Raw genomic sequence first — 18,507 nt, forward strand, 5'->3', positions numbered from 1 at the left:
ATTTTAATGCCAGTTTGGTGAACCTGGCACTAACGTACAGCTGATAAAGCATATAATTAGGGCTGGATCAGGTGACCCTGAACCCTAGGCTGTTGGGGGCTTCCCGTGATGCAATGAGTTTTTCTTCTTATTTAGTCACCTTTCTCACTCACTATGTGTTAATAGACCTCTCTGCACTGAATCATACTTGTTATTAATCTCTGTCTCTTTTCCACAGCATGTCTTTTATCCTGTCTTCCTTTTCTGACCCCAACCTGAGCCTGGTTCTGCCGGAGGTTTCTTCCTGTTAAAAGGGAGTTTTTCCTTCCCACTGTCACTGAGTGCTTGCTCATAGGGGGTCGTCTGATTTCTGGGGTTTTCTCTGTATTATTGAAGGGTCTTTAACTTACAATATAAAGCACCTTGAAGAGACTATTGTTGTGATTTTTGGTACTATATGAATAAATGTGGATTAAATTGAATGTTTAAAGCAGCATCAGTCCTCTAATCATTGACAACAAATCAACAGTGAATAAGTTAAAATCTGAAAAAATAGAGTGCTGCTCCCTTAGGGCAGCACATATAGTTCACATTCTTTCACTGGGCTCTGCATGCATCCTTGATCACACACTGTACTGTACTGTCTTGTAACCACAAGTCACATTAGCTCACTGTCACATTAAAGTAATATACATGCACATTCTTCTGCAGAGATTACCAGTCATCAGTCGAGTGATACACAGTAACATTAGTTTGATGTTTTTGCAGTCACTCACAGCAAGTAGAAAACAAGAGCTCCCTATTAAACTGACACAATAACATTACAATGCACTTTGTGCCAGAGGATAAACCGGCTCCTGTACGGATGTGTATTTACAATGTGATGAGTTTGCATCAGTAATACATATATAATACATGCACTTTCATGTTCATTCTTACACAAGTAAAGCTAATTTGTCAGAGTAATTTAGGACTATTTTTACTACCTTGTGCTAAATAACACAAGTCCATGTTGCTAAACACAGATATATCTCACTCTCTTCTATTGCAGGCCCGTTTTCATGCCGCTTTTGACAAATCACCACATTAAATGTGGCCATTTTTACCCGCGCCACACTTCCCATTGCTTATTGGTTTAAGATAAAAGTGCAATATTTTTCCATTCATCTATTTCCGTTCATCGATGTGGCGCACAGCCTTCGAGCACACGCACGCTGAACACACACTCAACTGGGCATTCGGAGCTGTGCACTCGCCTCCTCTTTCTCCTCGGTCGTTAATAATGTACTGGTGGCAATACTGAGGTTACTGACCCATAGCCAGCCCATTAATCAAACAATACAACTAGCATATGATCATAATAAATATGCTCCGGATAAATTTTTTGCGGTCGGGAGAATGATCCCACTGTTTTCCAAAGGAGGCTAAGACCAGAAGGACAAATATGACAGTTCATCAATCAAAGTGCATTCACATCCAGACAAACACATCATCCATACAAAGCTCTATATAGGCAGGTTCCCTGTGTGGTTGGTTGCTACATTAATAATATAATTTAAACACATACATGTTTAATTGGCTTTACAGATATATAATCTTCCAGCTGTCTGTGTTCACTCATTAAACAAGGATTAATTGCCACATATGAAGTGTGTAAGTGATTGGGTCACATCTCAGGAGACTGAACTGCTCTGTGCTTTCAATAATCTGTGCAATAGGCCGTGGGTTTGCTGGAATGTTACGATGTGGTGTTTTGCTGACCTCTACAGGTGGTGGGATGAAATTGCACCAGGACGCGGTAAAAAGGTGGGTATCCACAGTAGTTACAGTACTAATATACCCATGAAATTTTGAATTTTGGTGCTTTTTAAACTATAACCTTGTTCTGACATGTTTTGTCTCTAAAAGACACATGAACTTTTACTTGTTTTTAGTATTTGAATCTTTGTATTACTTTTGGTTTGTGGGATTTCTCTTTTATGCGGTTTATGTATCTGTTTCTCTGCATGTTTGAGGGTTCATTTGAAAAGATACTATTAATGTGATGTGTATGTTCTTTACCATAATGGAGTTCAATTGTTGTTCAATTTAGAAAGACGTGTTAGATTTCAAAAAACATATTAGTATTACGCAGTGCTTATAAAAGTCTAAAGAGCTTGGAAAGAAAAGCATCTGGACTTCTTTAAGTTGCTTGAAGATGTTTCACCACTCATCCGAGAAGCTTGAGTCCCAGATTTAAGTCCTAGGGAAATGTCCCCCAAGAGGGACCCCCTGTTGATCCTCTACCTAATCACACGAGTCAAGGTGTGAAAACGAGTGTAGGCCACAATCAGCCAAGGTTTCGGGTGAACCCGCTGTGAAACCTAGCCCCACTCTACCCTTCCTGAGGTCAAAAGGCCCAGTATGTGAGTGGACTCTCCACCATTTGACCTTAGAACTGAAGAAGCTTCTCAGATGAGAGGTTAAACATCTTCAAGCAACTTAAAGAAGTCCAGAGGAAAATGTAGCATTATTAAAAGAGATGAAAGCTCACCAGCTGTTTTATCAATCATTATGACACCAGAGATATGTTTTCTGATTAAAAGGTACTTGAGTAGGGCACCGGTTTAGCTCAGTGCATTGACCTGGTGCCTTTGTGCCATATGTTTGAGAGCGGCCAGCCTGGGTTCGAGTCTGACCCACAGCTCTTTGCTGCATGTCTTCCCCTTTCTCTCTCTGCCCTCACTTTCCTGTTGTTTCTTCACTAAATCTATCAAATAAAAAGCTGAAAAAGGCCCAAAAAAAGTGATTTGAGTCACCATTCGCATCGTGACATGTTAGAATGAGTACACGTTGACATAAAAACACATCAGCTATTTTATTTTAGCCACGTCTGCATTTATTGTTTGTAACTTTGCAACTGAATATGTCTGTGTAATCTAAGGAGCTTGGAAAGAAATGCATCTGGACTAATGGATGAAGGTTTCAGCCACCCTCTCCAAGTTCCTCCGTCTAACCTCACAATACAAGAAAAGAAGGCTGTCACATCACACAAAACATCACCATATTACCAGCCAACAAGAGGAGGTACACTGTTGTTCTAAGCACAACACATTATCACACAAAAGTTACTGCACTCCTCAGTTTTGAAACCTTATAATGTGACCCCACAAGCAAGAAAGTCATCAGTTGCCTAGAACAACTTAAAAAGGATTAAGTCATTGACCGCCCTACATACTACCATCTGTGCCCAGGGGATTCTTTACCAAGTATTTACGGGCTTCCAAAGGTCCACAAAGGAGTCTCACTCAGACCCATTGTTACCAGTATAAACTGAGCCACCTACAACATTTCCAAAAACCTCCCAACATCCTAGTACCCCATGTGGGGAACATCACTCATCACACCAAAAAGTCCACTGACTTCACCAACAAGGTCCACAAACGTACACTTAATCCACAGAGTCCTTTGATGTGGTTGTTCTTTTCACACGCATACCTGCAACTGAGGCAGTGGAAACTGTCAGAAAACGACTACAACAAGACAACTCCTTGGAAAACAGAATCAGCTTCACCTCGATCAGATTTTCTCACTGTTAGACCTCTGCCTTACCACTAGAGCAGGGCGATATGACCAAAAATATTTATCACGATATACATCTGAAAATTTGCGATAACGATATGACTGACGATATAATTGACACTAGACAAAATACTTTACAACTCCACAACTTTATTAGTGCAAAAAAACAAAGCATCAATGTATTTTCACTTAAACAAGCAGCTGTTTTATGTGCATTAAAGTTATATAAAAATTTAACAGTGCAAATGCAAATTACTTGCTGACAGTTTAACCCAGGGGTCAGCAACCTTTAACACCAAAAGAGCCATTTGGACCCGGTTTCCACGCAAAAGAAAACACTGGGAGCCGCAAATACTTTTTGACATCTAAAATGAAGATAACACTGTATATATTGTTTTTTTTACCTTTATGCTTTGTGTGAACAACTAAGGTGTGTTGCTTATGAAATCCTTGAAGTGCTACAGAGAACATTAAATTTTATTTATGTAATTAACACATTTTGAACTCTTAAAGAAATATAACAAAAGGAGAGACATCCAGCTGAACTAAAATGATCCATGTAGCAAACACAAACTGTTATATCGCCTTTGGGCTTTTGGAGCCTTGACCTGACTTTTAAAAAATAACTGGAAAAAAAGCACTATGCTGCTAAAAAATGAAAAAGTAGATATTTGCAAAATTCTGCCTAAATATGTATTTTACCTGGTTAATGTTTGTGGCGGGGCGGGGTCTGCAGCGCCGCTGTAGGAGAGGCGACGCACCTGAGCGGGACCCGCAATCAGCTCGCCGCGTTTACATCTGTGCTATCTATGCTGTTGTTGGTATATGTCGGGCTGTGAGCTGAAAAGCTACAGCCGGCTGTATGCGTACAGCAACCGTGTGTGAAAAGTGGTCAATAAAGAGATGCTGAAAAGCGTGTTCATGCAAACATCGTCGGGTCTACCGTGATATGTTTACAATGGGACTTCTGGTCCCGAACCTCTGCGCACAGCGTCTGCAAATCGGGGCTTTTATCTTTACGCAGGACTGTAAGCTGTCATCTGTGAGGCGTAAGCGGTGTTTGTTTGTAACATAGTTCACGGTGGAGAACAGCTGCTGACAATGTGGATCCGAAGTCTCGATAAATGCACGGCGTTTTTGCAGGTATACTGGCTTCCGCGAGTGTGACTCTTATTTTGAGCGATGAAAAAATAATATAATATAATTTTATTTTTATATATCTAAAACTACAAGTTAAAAAAGAACTAACATAAATAAAATACACTTCAGCTAAATACTTCTAATTTATTTTATCAAACCATGCGGAGCCACACTTAAGTACTAAAGAGCCTCATGCAGCTCCGGAGCCGCAGGTTGCCGACCCCAAAAGGCATTTCCAGAGGAAAGTGGCCGACATATCCTCAGCATAACCATGTATAATATCAACAAAACTTAAAAAGAGGTTATACACACACAATACCGTAATACTATGTTGAAGCACAGTACGTATCACTCCACGAGGCTCTTGCCTACTATAGCCGTAATGCTCCGACAATCCATCAAGCGGGTTCGTAGCTTAGCAAAGTCGTACTAAAACATTTGACAGATTTTCGAGCACCGTGTACATAAAATCGTTTTGAGGTCAGTCAACACAACCAGAATTCAAACATAAGGCACACGGGATTATAAGGGGCACTGTCGATTTTCAGAAAAATCAAAGGATTGATTTTAAGTGTGCCGTATTTTCCAAAAAACACAGTAATAACGACGGCCCGTTGGCATGCTCTACCAAAAATAGTGCTTTGTTGAGTATCTGACGGACGAAAGCCAAACCAGTTCCACACCAATGAAGTTGCAGCATTTTTACAAACCAATTCTGGTTCATCCATTTCATTCAACGATCCGCTTTGGCCCTTCTCATTCTCCGCCATGCTTTTTCCGCCATGTGCGTATGAAAACAAAGGCACTGCGCATGCGTGTTTTACCCATATTCTATCGCGATATTTCATTTTCTTATCATTGCCCAACATTACACCGGTATTACCGTGAACGGTATGATATGGCCCAGCCCTACTTACCACCACATATTTTAAATACGACGAGGGTTTCTACAGACAAAACATGGATGTGGAAAGATCACTCTATCGAGGATGCCAATGTTCACATTTTGGACAGAGAAGACAGATGGTTTGAAAGAGGAGTTAAAGAAGTCATCTACGCCCACTGTGAATGACCATCCTTGAACAGAGGGGGTGGCTTACGACACCAGCTGTCTGCCATCAATGATCCAGTTTTGAGACACCTTAACACCCACTCATATCTTGGGACTTCTGACCTCAGTAAGTCACATGATAGGGTGGGGCTATGTTTCACAATGGGTTCACCCGAAACCTTGGCTGATTGTGACCCACACCTGTTTTCACACCTTGGCTTGTGTGGCAGAGGATCAATAGGGGGTCCATGACCCTCTTGGGGACACTCCCAAAAGGCCTTAAAAATCTGTGACTCTCCACCATTTTCTCTTAGAACTGAAGAAGCCTATTGGATTAGAGGTGAAACGTCTTCAAGAAACATAACAGAGACCCGATGCTTTTCTTTCCAAGCTGCTTAGATTGGTAACTGAAGAAAAAAGCATTCTGACTGTCTTCACTGAGGTTTTGGATGAATTAATAAATGAATGCAAATCTGGAATGTTTTTGTGTATACTGTGACGCTATGAGGGGAGTGTTGAAGATGTTTTTGAACATTTGAAAAATAATATTATTCTTATTTCTGAAGCATCAAGAAAAATGTCTTGATGCATGCTTAATCATCAACCAAAAGATTGATTTTGTTCATCTGGATGTAACGTTTTCAGTGGGAGAAACATTTAGTCACTCTGAAACTGAAAACTGTCATGACCATTGATCAACAACCACTGATCAATTAATTCAAGTAATTCAGCTTAATTTGGGTTTATGACCATTAATATCTTTTAAATGTATTTATTTTTTTATTCCATCCTCTTTGTTTAATCCAATATCTTCTGTAACAACTAATAATTTTTAACTTATTTTTTCCTTTAGACACAGAATAAAACATTAGCTCCAGATGTTCTGAATGGGTAAAATAAATGTAATATTCTCTCAGTGAGATCAGATGTCACATTAACCTGTAGCAGCACAGAGTGCATGGAAGAGTTAGTTAGTTCACCTGTAGACACATATGTTTGAGCATGAATATGTTTGTCCTTTCATCAAGAATATGTCAAAGCGTTTAGTCATCTTAAGCTCACTCAATATGTCAGGAAGTAGTCTTTGTTTCTGCATTGATACTAAAAATTTGTTAGGATGCCTGGGTCGTTGACCCAGGGTTTTGAGTTTATTGTATTATTTATCTTTTCTATTTTTTTGGTTTCGTCATTAGAGTTATGTCTTATGGTTTGTCTCTGTGTAATCCTTAGTTGCTGTCTCCCCGGTCTGCTATATCCCCGTGTTCAGTCAGTGTCTGTGTCTGCCCTGGTCCCACGTCTCTGTTCCCTCTGTTGCAGTGCGTGTTAGTCTTTGTCTTTAGTTCAGTCTGTGTCATGTTTCCTGTTTTATTTTGAAGGTCCTTGTCTGATGTTAATGTATCTGGTTTCGCTTCCCCTTGTCTTGTTAGGCCTGATTTGCCCCAGCTGTGTTTCCCTCCTGTTACCCATTCCCCGATTGCTCCGTTTATGTATTTAAGCCCTGTGTTTTTCTGTGTCTGTGTCGCGATCTACCGTTTATCTAGCTGTGTGTTCTGTCAGTCTTCCGGTGTAAGTTTATTTTGATATTTCCAGTTATGTTATATTTGAGTTTAACATTAAAGCTGTTTTGAGTTTTGCCTCTGAGTGTCTGCACCTTGGGTCCTATTCCTGTCTGCACACAGCCGTTCCATAACAAAATTAAGTGTTGCAGATAAAGAACAACACAAATTTAGTGACCTTTGAGTTTGACAGTGAACATTTGTTATGTGGTGTGTATAGCAGCGTATATAACAGCCACTTGAAGCTTTTGCCAAAAGTGAATCAGTTCCTGTAGAGTCACATGTTAATATAACAAACTTCAGATATGAAATTAACAAGTTTCATGCCTGGTAAAAACAAAAAAAACAATTGTGTTGGTTTCTGTGGTTATTTTCCCACCAATTCATTTTTTGTACCAACTGCACAAAAGATGATTCAATATCTTACCTGTGTGCTGCTATACACACTGGGTATTCACACTGAGTGTTGGACACGTCCATGTTTCAGATAAAAACTCAGATGTTTACAGTAGATGAAAGCCCTGTGGTGTTTTCCAGGGTTTTCTCACTGCTGATTTTGTCTGTCCTGTGTTTCGGTGTTTACTATAAACATGAGTTTCCTTCTGCCCTCTGTACCCATGATGAATACATGCAGGACATGATGGACATTAACACTGGCACCAATACATACACAACCAACTGCAAGCAACCACAACAACAACAAACAACCATTTACTTTTACCTAGTACTAAATTCTTTGTGCAAATCTCTAAAAGAAAAAAAGAATTGTATGTCAGTTTTTGTGTGTTATCCTTGCATAAAGTCCCATCTCTACAGTGGCCCAGATGGACATCACTAATTACATTTTATGTATGTGGCAAGAGACCAACCACATAATTACTAAGCCAACGGTAAGGTAGAAAAGAAATCCTGCTTCATGTTCATGTTTCAGACAGATGACAATTAGCTGGCTAAACAATGACAACAGCAAACAGCAGCAAAAACAACAGAAAACTTCAGGATATTCTCAACAATTTAGCTAAGTACAGATGCATCAAACAGAAGTGAAATTCTGACTCATCAACTTGTATCTGACTCCTTTTAAAAGTGCATCTTAAACCTCTGTGCTGTTATATCTCTCTGGTATGGCTAGCATGTGTTCCTAACTTGTGTTCCTAACTTGCAGGAACTCTTGCCAGGTTCCATGTTCTGCCATTGCTGTAAAACCAACCCCCCCCCCCCCCCCCCCCCCCCCAAAAAAAAACCCCAGTACAGTACAGTCTTCAATTTTTAACTATGGGTTTCATTAAAATAAAAATACAAATAATAATAATAAATAAATCTCCTTGTACACAGAAACTAAATATAATCTAATTACAGTGTGAGAAATTAGAGACCAGTTTTATTATATTTAAAAATTATCTTTATCCAGTCAAATAAAAAATTTTTTGAGTGTGAGTGACTGCAAAAGAAGCAACAGTGTCGTCTACTTTAAAGCCTCTGGGCATCTTTCTACGGTTGGACACGGTTGCCTAGCAGCAGGCATTTAGGCGGGGACAGTGGAGGCAGCGAGCAGAGTAGGAAAGAGGGGGCGGGGCTCCCTTCCAACTCAGCAGGGGAGGAGGGCTGTAGGGCTGGGCTCCCCAGACTGAAACACGGCTTTCACGTTGGTGGTAGTAACCCCACTGTTAGCATTGCCGCCCCTTCCAACCCATCTGCCTTCCTCTCTAATCAGCTGGTAGTCGGTGGTTTTTAACAGTGCACTCGGTACTAGCGTGAGAAGATGTCTAACGTCAACTGGAAGCCCTTTGTTTTCGGCGGGTTGGCTTCAGTAACGGCGGAATGTGGTGAGTGATGCGGCTAGGCCGAGCAGCACGACTTCCTGTTGATTATTAATGATTTACAGTGTCGCGTGAGTGTTAATACAATGCTCTGTGTTGCAGGAACCTTTCCAATCGACCTAGCCAAGACGCGCCTTCAGGTACAAGGTCAGGTGGGTGATAGCAAGTACCGAGAGATCCGCTACCGAGGCATGCTGCACGCTATAATGAGGATCGGAAGAGAGGAGGGGCTCCGAGCTCTGTATTCAGGGTCAGTAGGACTCGCATGCTAGTGTTGTACGTGGGGTCTCCATAGCCTCGGCTCCCAAACGTAACTGCATTAAGATCTGACAAAGGTGTTCAACAAATTTCTTGTGTGTTTCTGTTTGTTCAGAAATTTTTACACTTCCTCTCTTTCACTACACTTCCTTTTTTGCTGACAGCCACATCAAATCCTCTTCCTCTACTCTCGAAAGAGAAGCTCTGTTTTAGATTAGCCAAAAACCTTCAGAGATACTGCTGAACTGGGTAATGAAAGTAAACTTCCTTTGTTGCAGGATTGCTCCTGCCATGCTGCGGCAGGCCTCCTACGGGACCATAAAAATTGGCACATACCAGAGCTTTAAGAGGCTACTGGTTGAAAGGCCAGAAGGTGAGTCTCTGTTTCTCTTTCTCTGTCTGAAACAAACACACACACAACCACACACTCAGCCTGCTGTTTATGGCAACATGTGCACATTCCTCTTGAAGGTCACAGATGAGGCACAGATGTACACGTGTGTGACCTACTTAAACATGTATCCTCACTTTTCCTCATCTGAGAGCTCTTTGTAACAGTCAGCGCCTGCAGTGAAACACTGAAAACTGACTGCTGCCCGATATCAAACGCAGCTTGTTCACAGTTACAGCCTGCCTCCCACTCGCTCTTCTCTTTCAGACGAGACGCTGTTGACTAATGTGTTGTGTGGCATTCTCTCCGGTGTCATCTCCTCCTCCATCGCCAACCCTACTGATGTGCTTAAGGTAACTATTTACACACATGAGGGTCGTTTCGGATCTTGTGTTCTCTTTATCAGATGGCAGTAGGACATGTCTGACAGGTTTTTGGAACTGTGGTGAAGCCTGGAGCCATTTTTTGCAGATACAGACTGCAGCTTTTTCACTTTTTCACTTTTGTTCTGTCTTGAGGAAGCAATGTCTTCTTTTTTTCCCCAAGTCTTAACTTTTGTTAAGTGGAATGAAGGGCATCAAGGTGTCCCTGTGACCTCAATTATGTGTTATTTATAGAGTGAAACCTCACAGTTTTAGCATAGTGTTCTGTAAATGATATGCGTGCAGGACTGCCAGTGCTTGTCTGTGCTCAGACTGTGTCCTGGCTAGGCATGGCTTTTTTTAAACTCCTTGTAAGCCATATGACCTTCTGTCTGCAGTCTATTAAGGGTTAACAGGGTAATACACGGGTCTGCTGTTGGGGAACATTATGTTTTGATCACATTGTGTACTAGCTGCGCATGCCAAGCCTTTCACTGAGCCAAGAAATAAACCAGGCCTGATTTGCTAACAAGTCAAGGATGGGCTGGAGGGTTCTTGGAAACGGGGATTGGGAAAATACTTTTGAGTACTGAGCTTGCCAAAAACAATTCCAGCAAACTTTTAAATTCCAATAGAAGCCCAAGAAAAACACACTCCCCTAAGGTGGCTTTGCAGCGTTACACATCGTTTGTGCACTCTTGCCCTTTTCAAGTTCAACTTCGTAACATTCACCTCTTTCTGTCCTCCCAGATCCGCATGCAAGCTCAGGGAAATGTGATCCAGGGCAGTATGATGGGCAATTTCATTAATATCTACCAGGAGGAGGGGACCAGAGGACTGTGGAAGGTGCAGAGAAGCTTAAAAAATGACAGCAGTATATACAGCATTGAGATAGTACAGGCACCCAACTTTGACCTTTTCTCTCTCCTTATCAGGGTGTCTCTCTAACAGCTCAGAGGGCAGCTATCGTGGTCGGGGTGGAGCTTCCAGTCTATGACCTCACCAAGAAGCATCTCATCCTGTCGGGTTACATGGGGGACACCGTGTACACACACTTCTTGTGAGTTTGAACTGGCTCCTCTTTGGCTATTGTGTCATGTGGTGCAATAACATTCAGGAAATTGCTTGCAAGTGAGGCGTATTCTAATACATTCAGGTGGACTCGAGCCAGAAAAACAGATCGAATACAGATTTTGGCTCATTGTTTGAAAGGAAGGGTTTTTTGTTTTTGTTTTTCATAAAAATCCTTAAAATAAAAATGTCTTCCTCAGAATATCTGTTATACAGACAGGTATTGTAGAGATTACTCAGCATTCCCAGTGGAAACCATTTCACAGTATTCCTCTTAGTTATTTTAGGATGTCTGCTCAGAGCTGCAGCGACGCCAAGTTTGTACCTGCCAAAAACTTCAGTGATTGTTTTTATAGCAGCAAATGCCATGTGGGTACTTGGACGAGGCTGAGAATATTTTCTGTTTGTACTGGTGGTGTACACACCACCATAAAGACTGTTTTTAGTACCAGCAATCTGGCTAAGGGACGTAATGCATTTACCCTTATGGTCAACAGGTCCAGCTTTGTGTGCGGCTTGGCGGGGGCTCTGGCATCAAATCCAGTGGACGTGGTCCGGACACGCATGATGAACCAGAGAGGAGGAGCGCTGTACCAGGGAACATTAGACTGTCTGCTGCAGGTCAGTCAGAACCCCTGAAACGTGCTTACATTCTGTTGCTCTCTAGGTAAAGAGTTACTCCATCGATTTTTGAATCAAGTCTTCTCATCATGTAAACACAGACACAGTCTTGAAAAAGAAGGCACTTGGACTGCTTTAAGCTTGTGAACATATTTCAGCTCTCATCCAAGATGCTTCTTCAGCCCTAAAAACAAATGTGATCGATGTTTCAAAGGAAGATTGATATTTCTGTCTGCAGTAATAATACGGTGCTGTGTGTCTGTTCTGGGACCTTCTCGCCCTTTCATTCATGCACATATATGGAAATTCAGACTCAGCATGAAGGCTGATTTGGAGTAGGGTACAAAGTGGCTTGCAGATGTGCAGCAACTGCGGATAAGGTGAAGCAGCTTAAATGCTGTACTTTATATTTGATTTGTCATTGTGTAGGAGAGTATCGACAGGGCTGTCAGCTGGAGTGGATCGAGAATTAGGCTGAACGTCACTTTGTGACTGGCCTGAACTAATTTTGTGCATCACATGTAAAATGTGAGAAAATGATCCCTGATGAAAATTAGTGCAGGGGAGACAGTTAAGCAAAAAGAGAGGAGCATTCTGGGAAGTACAGGATCTAGTGGTTTGGTTTTTCATGCAAAAGCCCATCTTTATTGAGCTGTGGTAATTAATGACTGGAATACTTTTTAAAATGCAGACATCTTCATGACTTTCAGCAGCTGCGAAGTTTAGACGTTTCCATTAGTTGGTCATGTATGGGTTTTTTTTTTTCTTGATGGTACATAATTACTGTCATAGCAAAGTTGAATATCCAGATCAGACCTTAATTTCACTCATTCTTCAGTTCCTGTAAATAGATGCGCAGAGTGGGTGATCATCAGAGAGTAAAGAGTGTTTGTTTTCTTCTTTCAGACGTGGCGCTCTGAAGGCTTCATGGCCCTCTACAAGGGCTTCTTCCCCAACTGGCTGCGCCTAGGACCATGGAACATCATCGTATCCTTTCCAACTCCACACAGATGTTGTGATCTGTGTATATAGATTGATAGATAGATATCCTCTGTGGTGCGACACCTTCTAAGCTGTAGGAAATTCTCTTATGTATTCGTTGCCTTTGTTTCACTGAGGAAGGCTTTGTTAAACGCTCGCTAACTCTTTTATGTAACTCTGTGAAACTACTGCCCGACTGGTACTGATTAGAGGCAAGTAGCTGCATGTGATGGAAATAGGGAAAGGTGTGGAGAGTGAACATTATCAAAGGCTAAGACTGGATTAAAGGTGATTGAACAGGGAAATAAAGGCTGGCAGATACTCACTGTGCTCCAACCAGGCCTGAAAGATCTAATGAGATTAGTTCCTTTTGCAGCAGAAATTGGAGTAACAAGAGAGACTCGGTGGTGCCACTCATTCTGACCAAAAAAACAAAGTCCACTCCTCTTTTTTCTTAAGTTCCTTTACTCCAATTTTCAGTTCTTCCTCACCTATGAACAGCTGAAGCAGATCAGTGTGTGATCAGCAGAACAACATGGCGGAGATGAGTATGAGCGCACGCTCCAAGAGGAGCTGAAAGGACCAAGATTGGGAAAGCGAGTTTGATGGATCCAGCAGGGGGAAAGGGGAACGCACATGTAGACCTGCGTGAAGGGTCAGAATGTGAATTTGCCAGATCCTTGTCTGGAGTAAAGCCTGTGGTGAATGTGGACACAACACACACACACACACACACACACACACACACACACACACACACACACACACACACACAGATCCATGTATTTCATACTTTTCCTCATCTAAATGCTACGTCAGGCTAAGCAACTTTACATTTGCTATACAATTCCCTCAGATTCACGTGGCCTGATTTACTGACTGGGAACCAACAGTCCCAGGAACTTTGCTTAAAGGTGGCTCTAAAGTCACAGAGAAAACACGAGGCTTCTACACTTTTTAAGTGCTCTATAACCGAGTGCCTTAGTTTGCGATGCGGGGCTGTCTGAGCTCTACGCTGCATAAGGACAGCAGCTGACAATCGCCATAATCACTCCCTTTATGAATAGATCGAAAAGATGTTTAGTGTGCACGAGGTGACAAACTTGAATGTGAATATTGTATTTGGGTTTTTTTATTTTGTTTTTTTTTATTATTAATTTATGTGTTTCTAAATTTAAAGAGACGGGTGTGTGAAAAGGTAAAATTATTTCAATGAGTTTTCCCTGAGGTGTTTAGCAAAGAGCCGGGAATAATCCTGGTGTGCTGTAATAAATGAGTTACATAAACGGCTCCTTGTCCATATGTGGTGATTAGTGGTCTCTCATGCCAGCAAGTGGAGACGGTGAGTGTGACCTCAGGCAGCTGAGGGTTGACTGTGCTCCCCGTTATGTTATCATTTGGTCTGCTGGAGAAAAAAAAGTTACATAAACCTACGTATTATATCAGCTCCAGGTTCAGCCCGCTGAGCCGGCTGCGGTGCCGTTGTTTATGCTTTAAGGCACTCAAACTGCTGCACGCGAGTCACAATTAACGCCAAATGTATTTCCATATACTGTATTTGCTGTAAATGTGAGCTTTTATTGTGAGGAATGAATATGCCGCTGGCTGTTATGTGTGCACGCGTGTGTGTGTGAGCTATTGCTGCTGCCAAAGTATAAGCCAGTGTAACTTTTGTTATACCTTGTTGATGTAAATGCTCCATGTATATTTGAAATGATTAAAAATAAAGGACATGGATTTTTCACAGTATTGTCCTTCCCTGGTACCACTGTGTGGCACTGTGGAGCTACACACTCACCTCAGCATAACTGAATACACCAGTATCTGTTTATTATGAGGGTTTTTTTTGTTTTTTTTTTAATTCCCAAACCTCCGCTTTGAGGCCACGAATCTAGCACAGTCGTGTTTCTCGGGGATCGCCTGGTTCCTTTCAAACGTGTTCAAGCAGCATCCCGCGAACGTTATGAATTTTTCAGGGGGAATATAAGATGTAATTGTTTTATTTCTGTGGGTAAATTCCCCAGTTTTCCCTCATCAGAGCTGTTTGAGGAGCTCAGGGGAGTGGAAGGCGCCGCAGCGAACGCGCAGGTCTCTGCGTGGATCTGTGCCTCGCTGTGTTATTTAGGGAGCGCCACCGCGGGACTTATTACTTGTGTGAGAACTGATACTGTTGGGTCTGCTTCATCTCAGCCACTGAGTCTCAGCGCAGCGTTTGCTGCTGGCGTCCTGAGCGTGGCTGGGTGGAATAGCTCGATTCAAAAACCGTGCAGTAGAGTGTGGCAGGAGGACAGGTTTTAACACTTGGGTGCGATCCACCCACAGCACAATTAGACCTCTAGGGCTCGAATCCGTGTCAAATTGAGGTAGAAGAAGAATCCATGAGGCGAGGTGTAAAACAGAAATGAGAATAACATGTGGCTTGATGCCAGGATTCGGCATCTGTAAGTTGGCAATTTAGCCATCTCTGGCACAGTCCTGTACAAGCTGGACAAGTATGGCCACGGGGGATTCCAGCAGTCACAGACATGCTACATTATGGGTATTATTTGCTGCCTGGCCCAAATGTGCGGGGGGGTACCGGCTCTATTGTGTTCCAGGGATCAGAGTGAGCTTTTGTGTCTGAGGGATAAGGCTCTATGCTGCTCCAAAACACCCTGCCCTTTTTTTTTTTCATTTATTTTTTTCTCTGCCTATTTTTTTGTTCTTTCAGCCGTTTCTCTAATGAAAATGCTGCAACCCACAGATGGACGAGTGGATGGAAATGCAGACAAGGAGACAAATCTATCGTAGTCTGAGGATCCATTCAGAGCAAGGACTCTGGTGCTCATAAGCCCCACTGTGCTGACAAAGACAGAAATCACAGGCCTATTGCCATTTCTTTTTTACTCACACTTCTTTTCAGATATGGGACAAATCTTTTTTTTTCTTGTATTGTCTTGATGCTTATATTTGAGGGAAAAAAATAAATGACTTCCATCCTGAAAGCACATTGTTTTCAGGTCACGGATTTGGCATAACATCAAAATACTGTGCTTAGAGAGATGTCTGAAACATCTCCCCCCTGAAGGGGGGGAAAAAGTGCAGCCTTCTGTAATTTGAAATCGTGGCTGTGGTAAATATTTTGATAAATTGCACAGCCATACCCTGCCCGCGAAGAACAAGCTGACAAAGTGAGGCTATGGAACCGAGGAACACAATAGATTGTGCAAAGATGTCAGCTTATTCTTCAGGAATTCTTCCCTGCAAAACCACAAAGATAATTTCGGAGTACATTTCAGAAAAGAAAAATTACAGCAAACCGCTGCAGGAAAAGAGAAGAAAAAAAGAAAACAAAAACTGACATTTTGGGAAATACACTTTTTTGCTTTCTTGCTGGAAATTAGATGACAAATATCACTCTGCTGTCTGTAAATATGGGGCTGGAGCCAGCATTTGGTTAGCGCAGTACAAAGCTTTCAAAGTATTTGTGCATAGTATTGTGCAAAAGTCTTGAGTTACCCCTGATTGCTTTAGATCAGTGGTTCTTAACCTGGGTTCGATCGAACCCTAGGGGTTCAGTGAGTCGGTCTCAGGGGTTCGGCAGAGCCTCCACCGTGACATGCACGGCTCATTTTGTGCACCAATAAAAAACATATCTATGTCTTGAATTTGAAAAAAATCATATTTTATTTTTCACTAAAGAGGGGTTCAGTGAATGCGCATATGAAACTGGTGGGGTTCGGTACCTCCAACAAGGTTAAGAACCACTGCTTTAGATTTTGCTTCCAAGGAGATGGACTTGTGGTCTTTAGCAAAAGGTTGTTGAAAGTTTTCTTTGGACCTTGGCTGCTTTTTCACTCATTTTCAGTCCATTTACTGTACCTGACCATTTACAGAGGAATGTTAATGTGAGCCACTTAACACTGACCTTATGAATCATTCAAGCAAGGAAAAGGCAATAACAAGCGATGAACCAGTCTACTGTGTACACATAGCAGAAAGCTTAGCAAAGAATTTATTTTAAATTGTATCTTTAAGCACTTCTCACAAAAACACACAATTTGTTCCCATTTCTTTGTTTGCATCTGTGGAAAAAATCTCAAAGATAACACACTGTGACAGACATGAAGTGGTATTTAGCAGTCTCTGAAAAAGAACTACAACAGATGAACTGAAAGTATCTGAATGTCAAAAAGGAAGAAAAATCCAGCAAAGACCTGAGATCTGAGAGCTGGCTTTCTTCAGAAAGGAAAACGGGGAGAAAAGGCTGAACTGGACTGAAAACCAGTGGCAACAGGTCTTATGGAGTGACGAATCAGAATTTGGTCGGGAGAGAGGTCAAGACTAATGAAATTATAAACACAGAAAAGTTCCATCAGATTTTAATCCAGCGTACAATATCATCTGTCAAGTGTTTTAATTTTTCATCATAACAATCATCCCAAACACACTGCCAATGCAGTAAAAGTACATCTAGATAGAAGAACACACATTAAAACACTATCAGTCATGGATCGGCCTCCCCAGAGCCCGGATATCAACATTGCTGAAGCAGCGTGGGATCATCTAAAAGGCAGCCAACAGCCAATGAAGAGCTTTGAATGTCCTTCAAGAAGCCTGGAGAACTATTCCTGAAGAATACCTATAATCATTAAGTATGAATGAAACATGGATGTTGTTTTGTCTAGTTTAAACTTTGGTTATACTAAAAGAAACTTTGTAAGGGGCAGTCGTTCACTACCTACTCGCCAGTGTTGTCATCCTTTTAAATACAGATTCTTACCTTCTTTGACTTGATCATCAAAAGGACACAATTCGAGAACGGCGCCTCCTTTTTCTGTTACTTTTATAAAAATCTTCAAGTGCCTGACTCAACCGTCCATATTGACTGAAACTCCTTTTCCAAACAAACAACAGGCTCGCTAGATCACAGCGCGGTCGACCTACATTCACACACCACTGGAAGGGGACTGGAACCCCAGGGAGACAGGATCACAAGGATGAGCCGCTGGTAATGCTGCTCCATTGTTCCATTAAGATGAGAACGGGCCAACAGAGTGAATGTTAAAGGAGATAAAGCGTGGGGAGATTTGTTCCGCATGCAGACTTCTTTCACTCTAAGGCTTCAAGAGTCAGGGGAAGTTAAGTCATGTCACTTGTGAAGCTTCTTGACGTCTTTATAAAAGTTAAATGACCTGTTAGTGTGTTCTGCTATTTTCAAAAGAACAGTTTGACATTTTGGGGACTATACAAATTCCCTTTCTTGCAGAGAGTTAGACAAGAAAATTCATCACACCTGTGCCCATGTGCAAATAGCCTGTTCAAAGCCTACTGATGTCATGGGGATGAATCGAGCTGAAAAGCTTTAAACGATTATTTACACCTTCTGGTTTTTTATAGCATTATATGATTGATTATAGGCCAGAACTGAAATCAAACATGATCTTTCCTTTTTTAAAAACAAAAAAACCCAAAAAACACAGCATCAGATTCGGGATACAGATCATTAGTGGATGATTTTGTGGTGGTCTGGGAGGAATCTTTTGCTGCTGAATGTGAATAAGAGCAGAGATGGTGATCGTCTTCAGAAGGAGGATGACAACTGTGTTGCTACGTGTCTATCCTGGAACAGCATGCCAAGTACCCGGGCATCCACGTCCACAACAGGCTGAACCAGAAGACCAAAAAGAAAGACACAAGCAGGCTCGGGTTCTTAAGGAAGCCAAGTTCGTTCAGT

General features: G+C 41.7%; 1 protein-coding gene across 1 annotated transcript; it reads left to right on the top strand.

The window, feature by feature from the left end:
* Positions 1 to 8,852: 8,852 nt before the first annotated feature.
* LOC146498190 (kidney mitochondrial carrier protein 1) lies at positions 8,853 to 14,535 on the top strand. Its single transcript, XM_085141581.1, has 9 exons — positions 8,853 to 9,113; positions 9,210 to 9,357; positions 9,644 to 9,738; positions 10,024 to 10,109; positions 10,869 to 10,964; positions 11,054 to 11,178; positions 11,687 to 11,810; positions 12,717 to 12,797; positions 13,272 to 14,535. The coding sequence occupies exons 1-9, from the start codon at positions 9,050 to 9,052 to the stop codon at positions 13,311 to 13,313; spliced, it is 861 nt and encodes a 286-aa protein (XP_084997707.1). The 5' UTR covers positions 8,853 to 9,049; the 3' UTR covers positions 13,314 to 14,535.
* Positions 14,536 to 18,507: the final 3,972 nt, after the last annotated feature.

Source organism: Neolamprologus multifasciatus, chromosome 18, assembly GCF_963576455.1.
Source record: "Neolamprologus multifasciatus chromosome 18, fNeoMul1.2, whole genome shotgun sequence".
NCBI classification, from domain to species: domain Eukaryota; kingdom Metazoa; phylum Chordata; class Actinopteri; order Cichliformes; family Cichlidae; genus Neolamprologus; species Neolamprologus multifasciatus.

Excerpts from the sequence above, each read along its gene's own strand:
- LOC146498190 (XM_085141581.1), top strand. The coding sequence starts at position 9,050 with ATGTCTAACGTCAACTGGAAGCCCTTTGTTTTCGGCGGGTTGGCTTCA. Across the intron at positions 10,965-11,053 it reads GGACCAGAGGACTGTGGAAG|GGTGTCTCTCTAACAGCTCA; the intron begins GTGCAGAGAAGC and ends TCTCCTTATCAG. Across the intron at positions 11,179-11,686 it reads ACCGTGTACACACACTTCTT|GTCCAGCTTTGTGTGCGGCT; the intron begins GTGAGTTTGAAC and ends TATGGTCAACAG.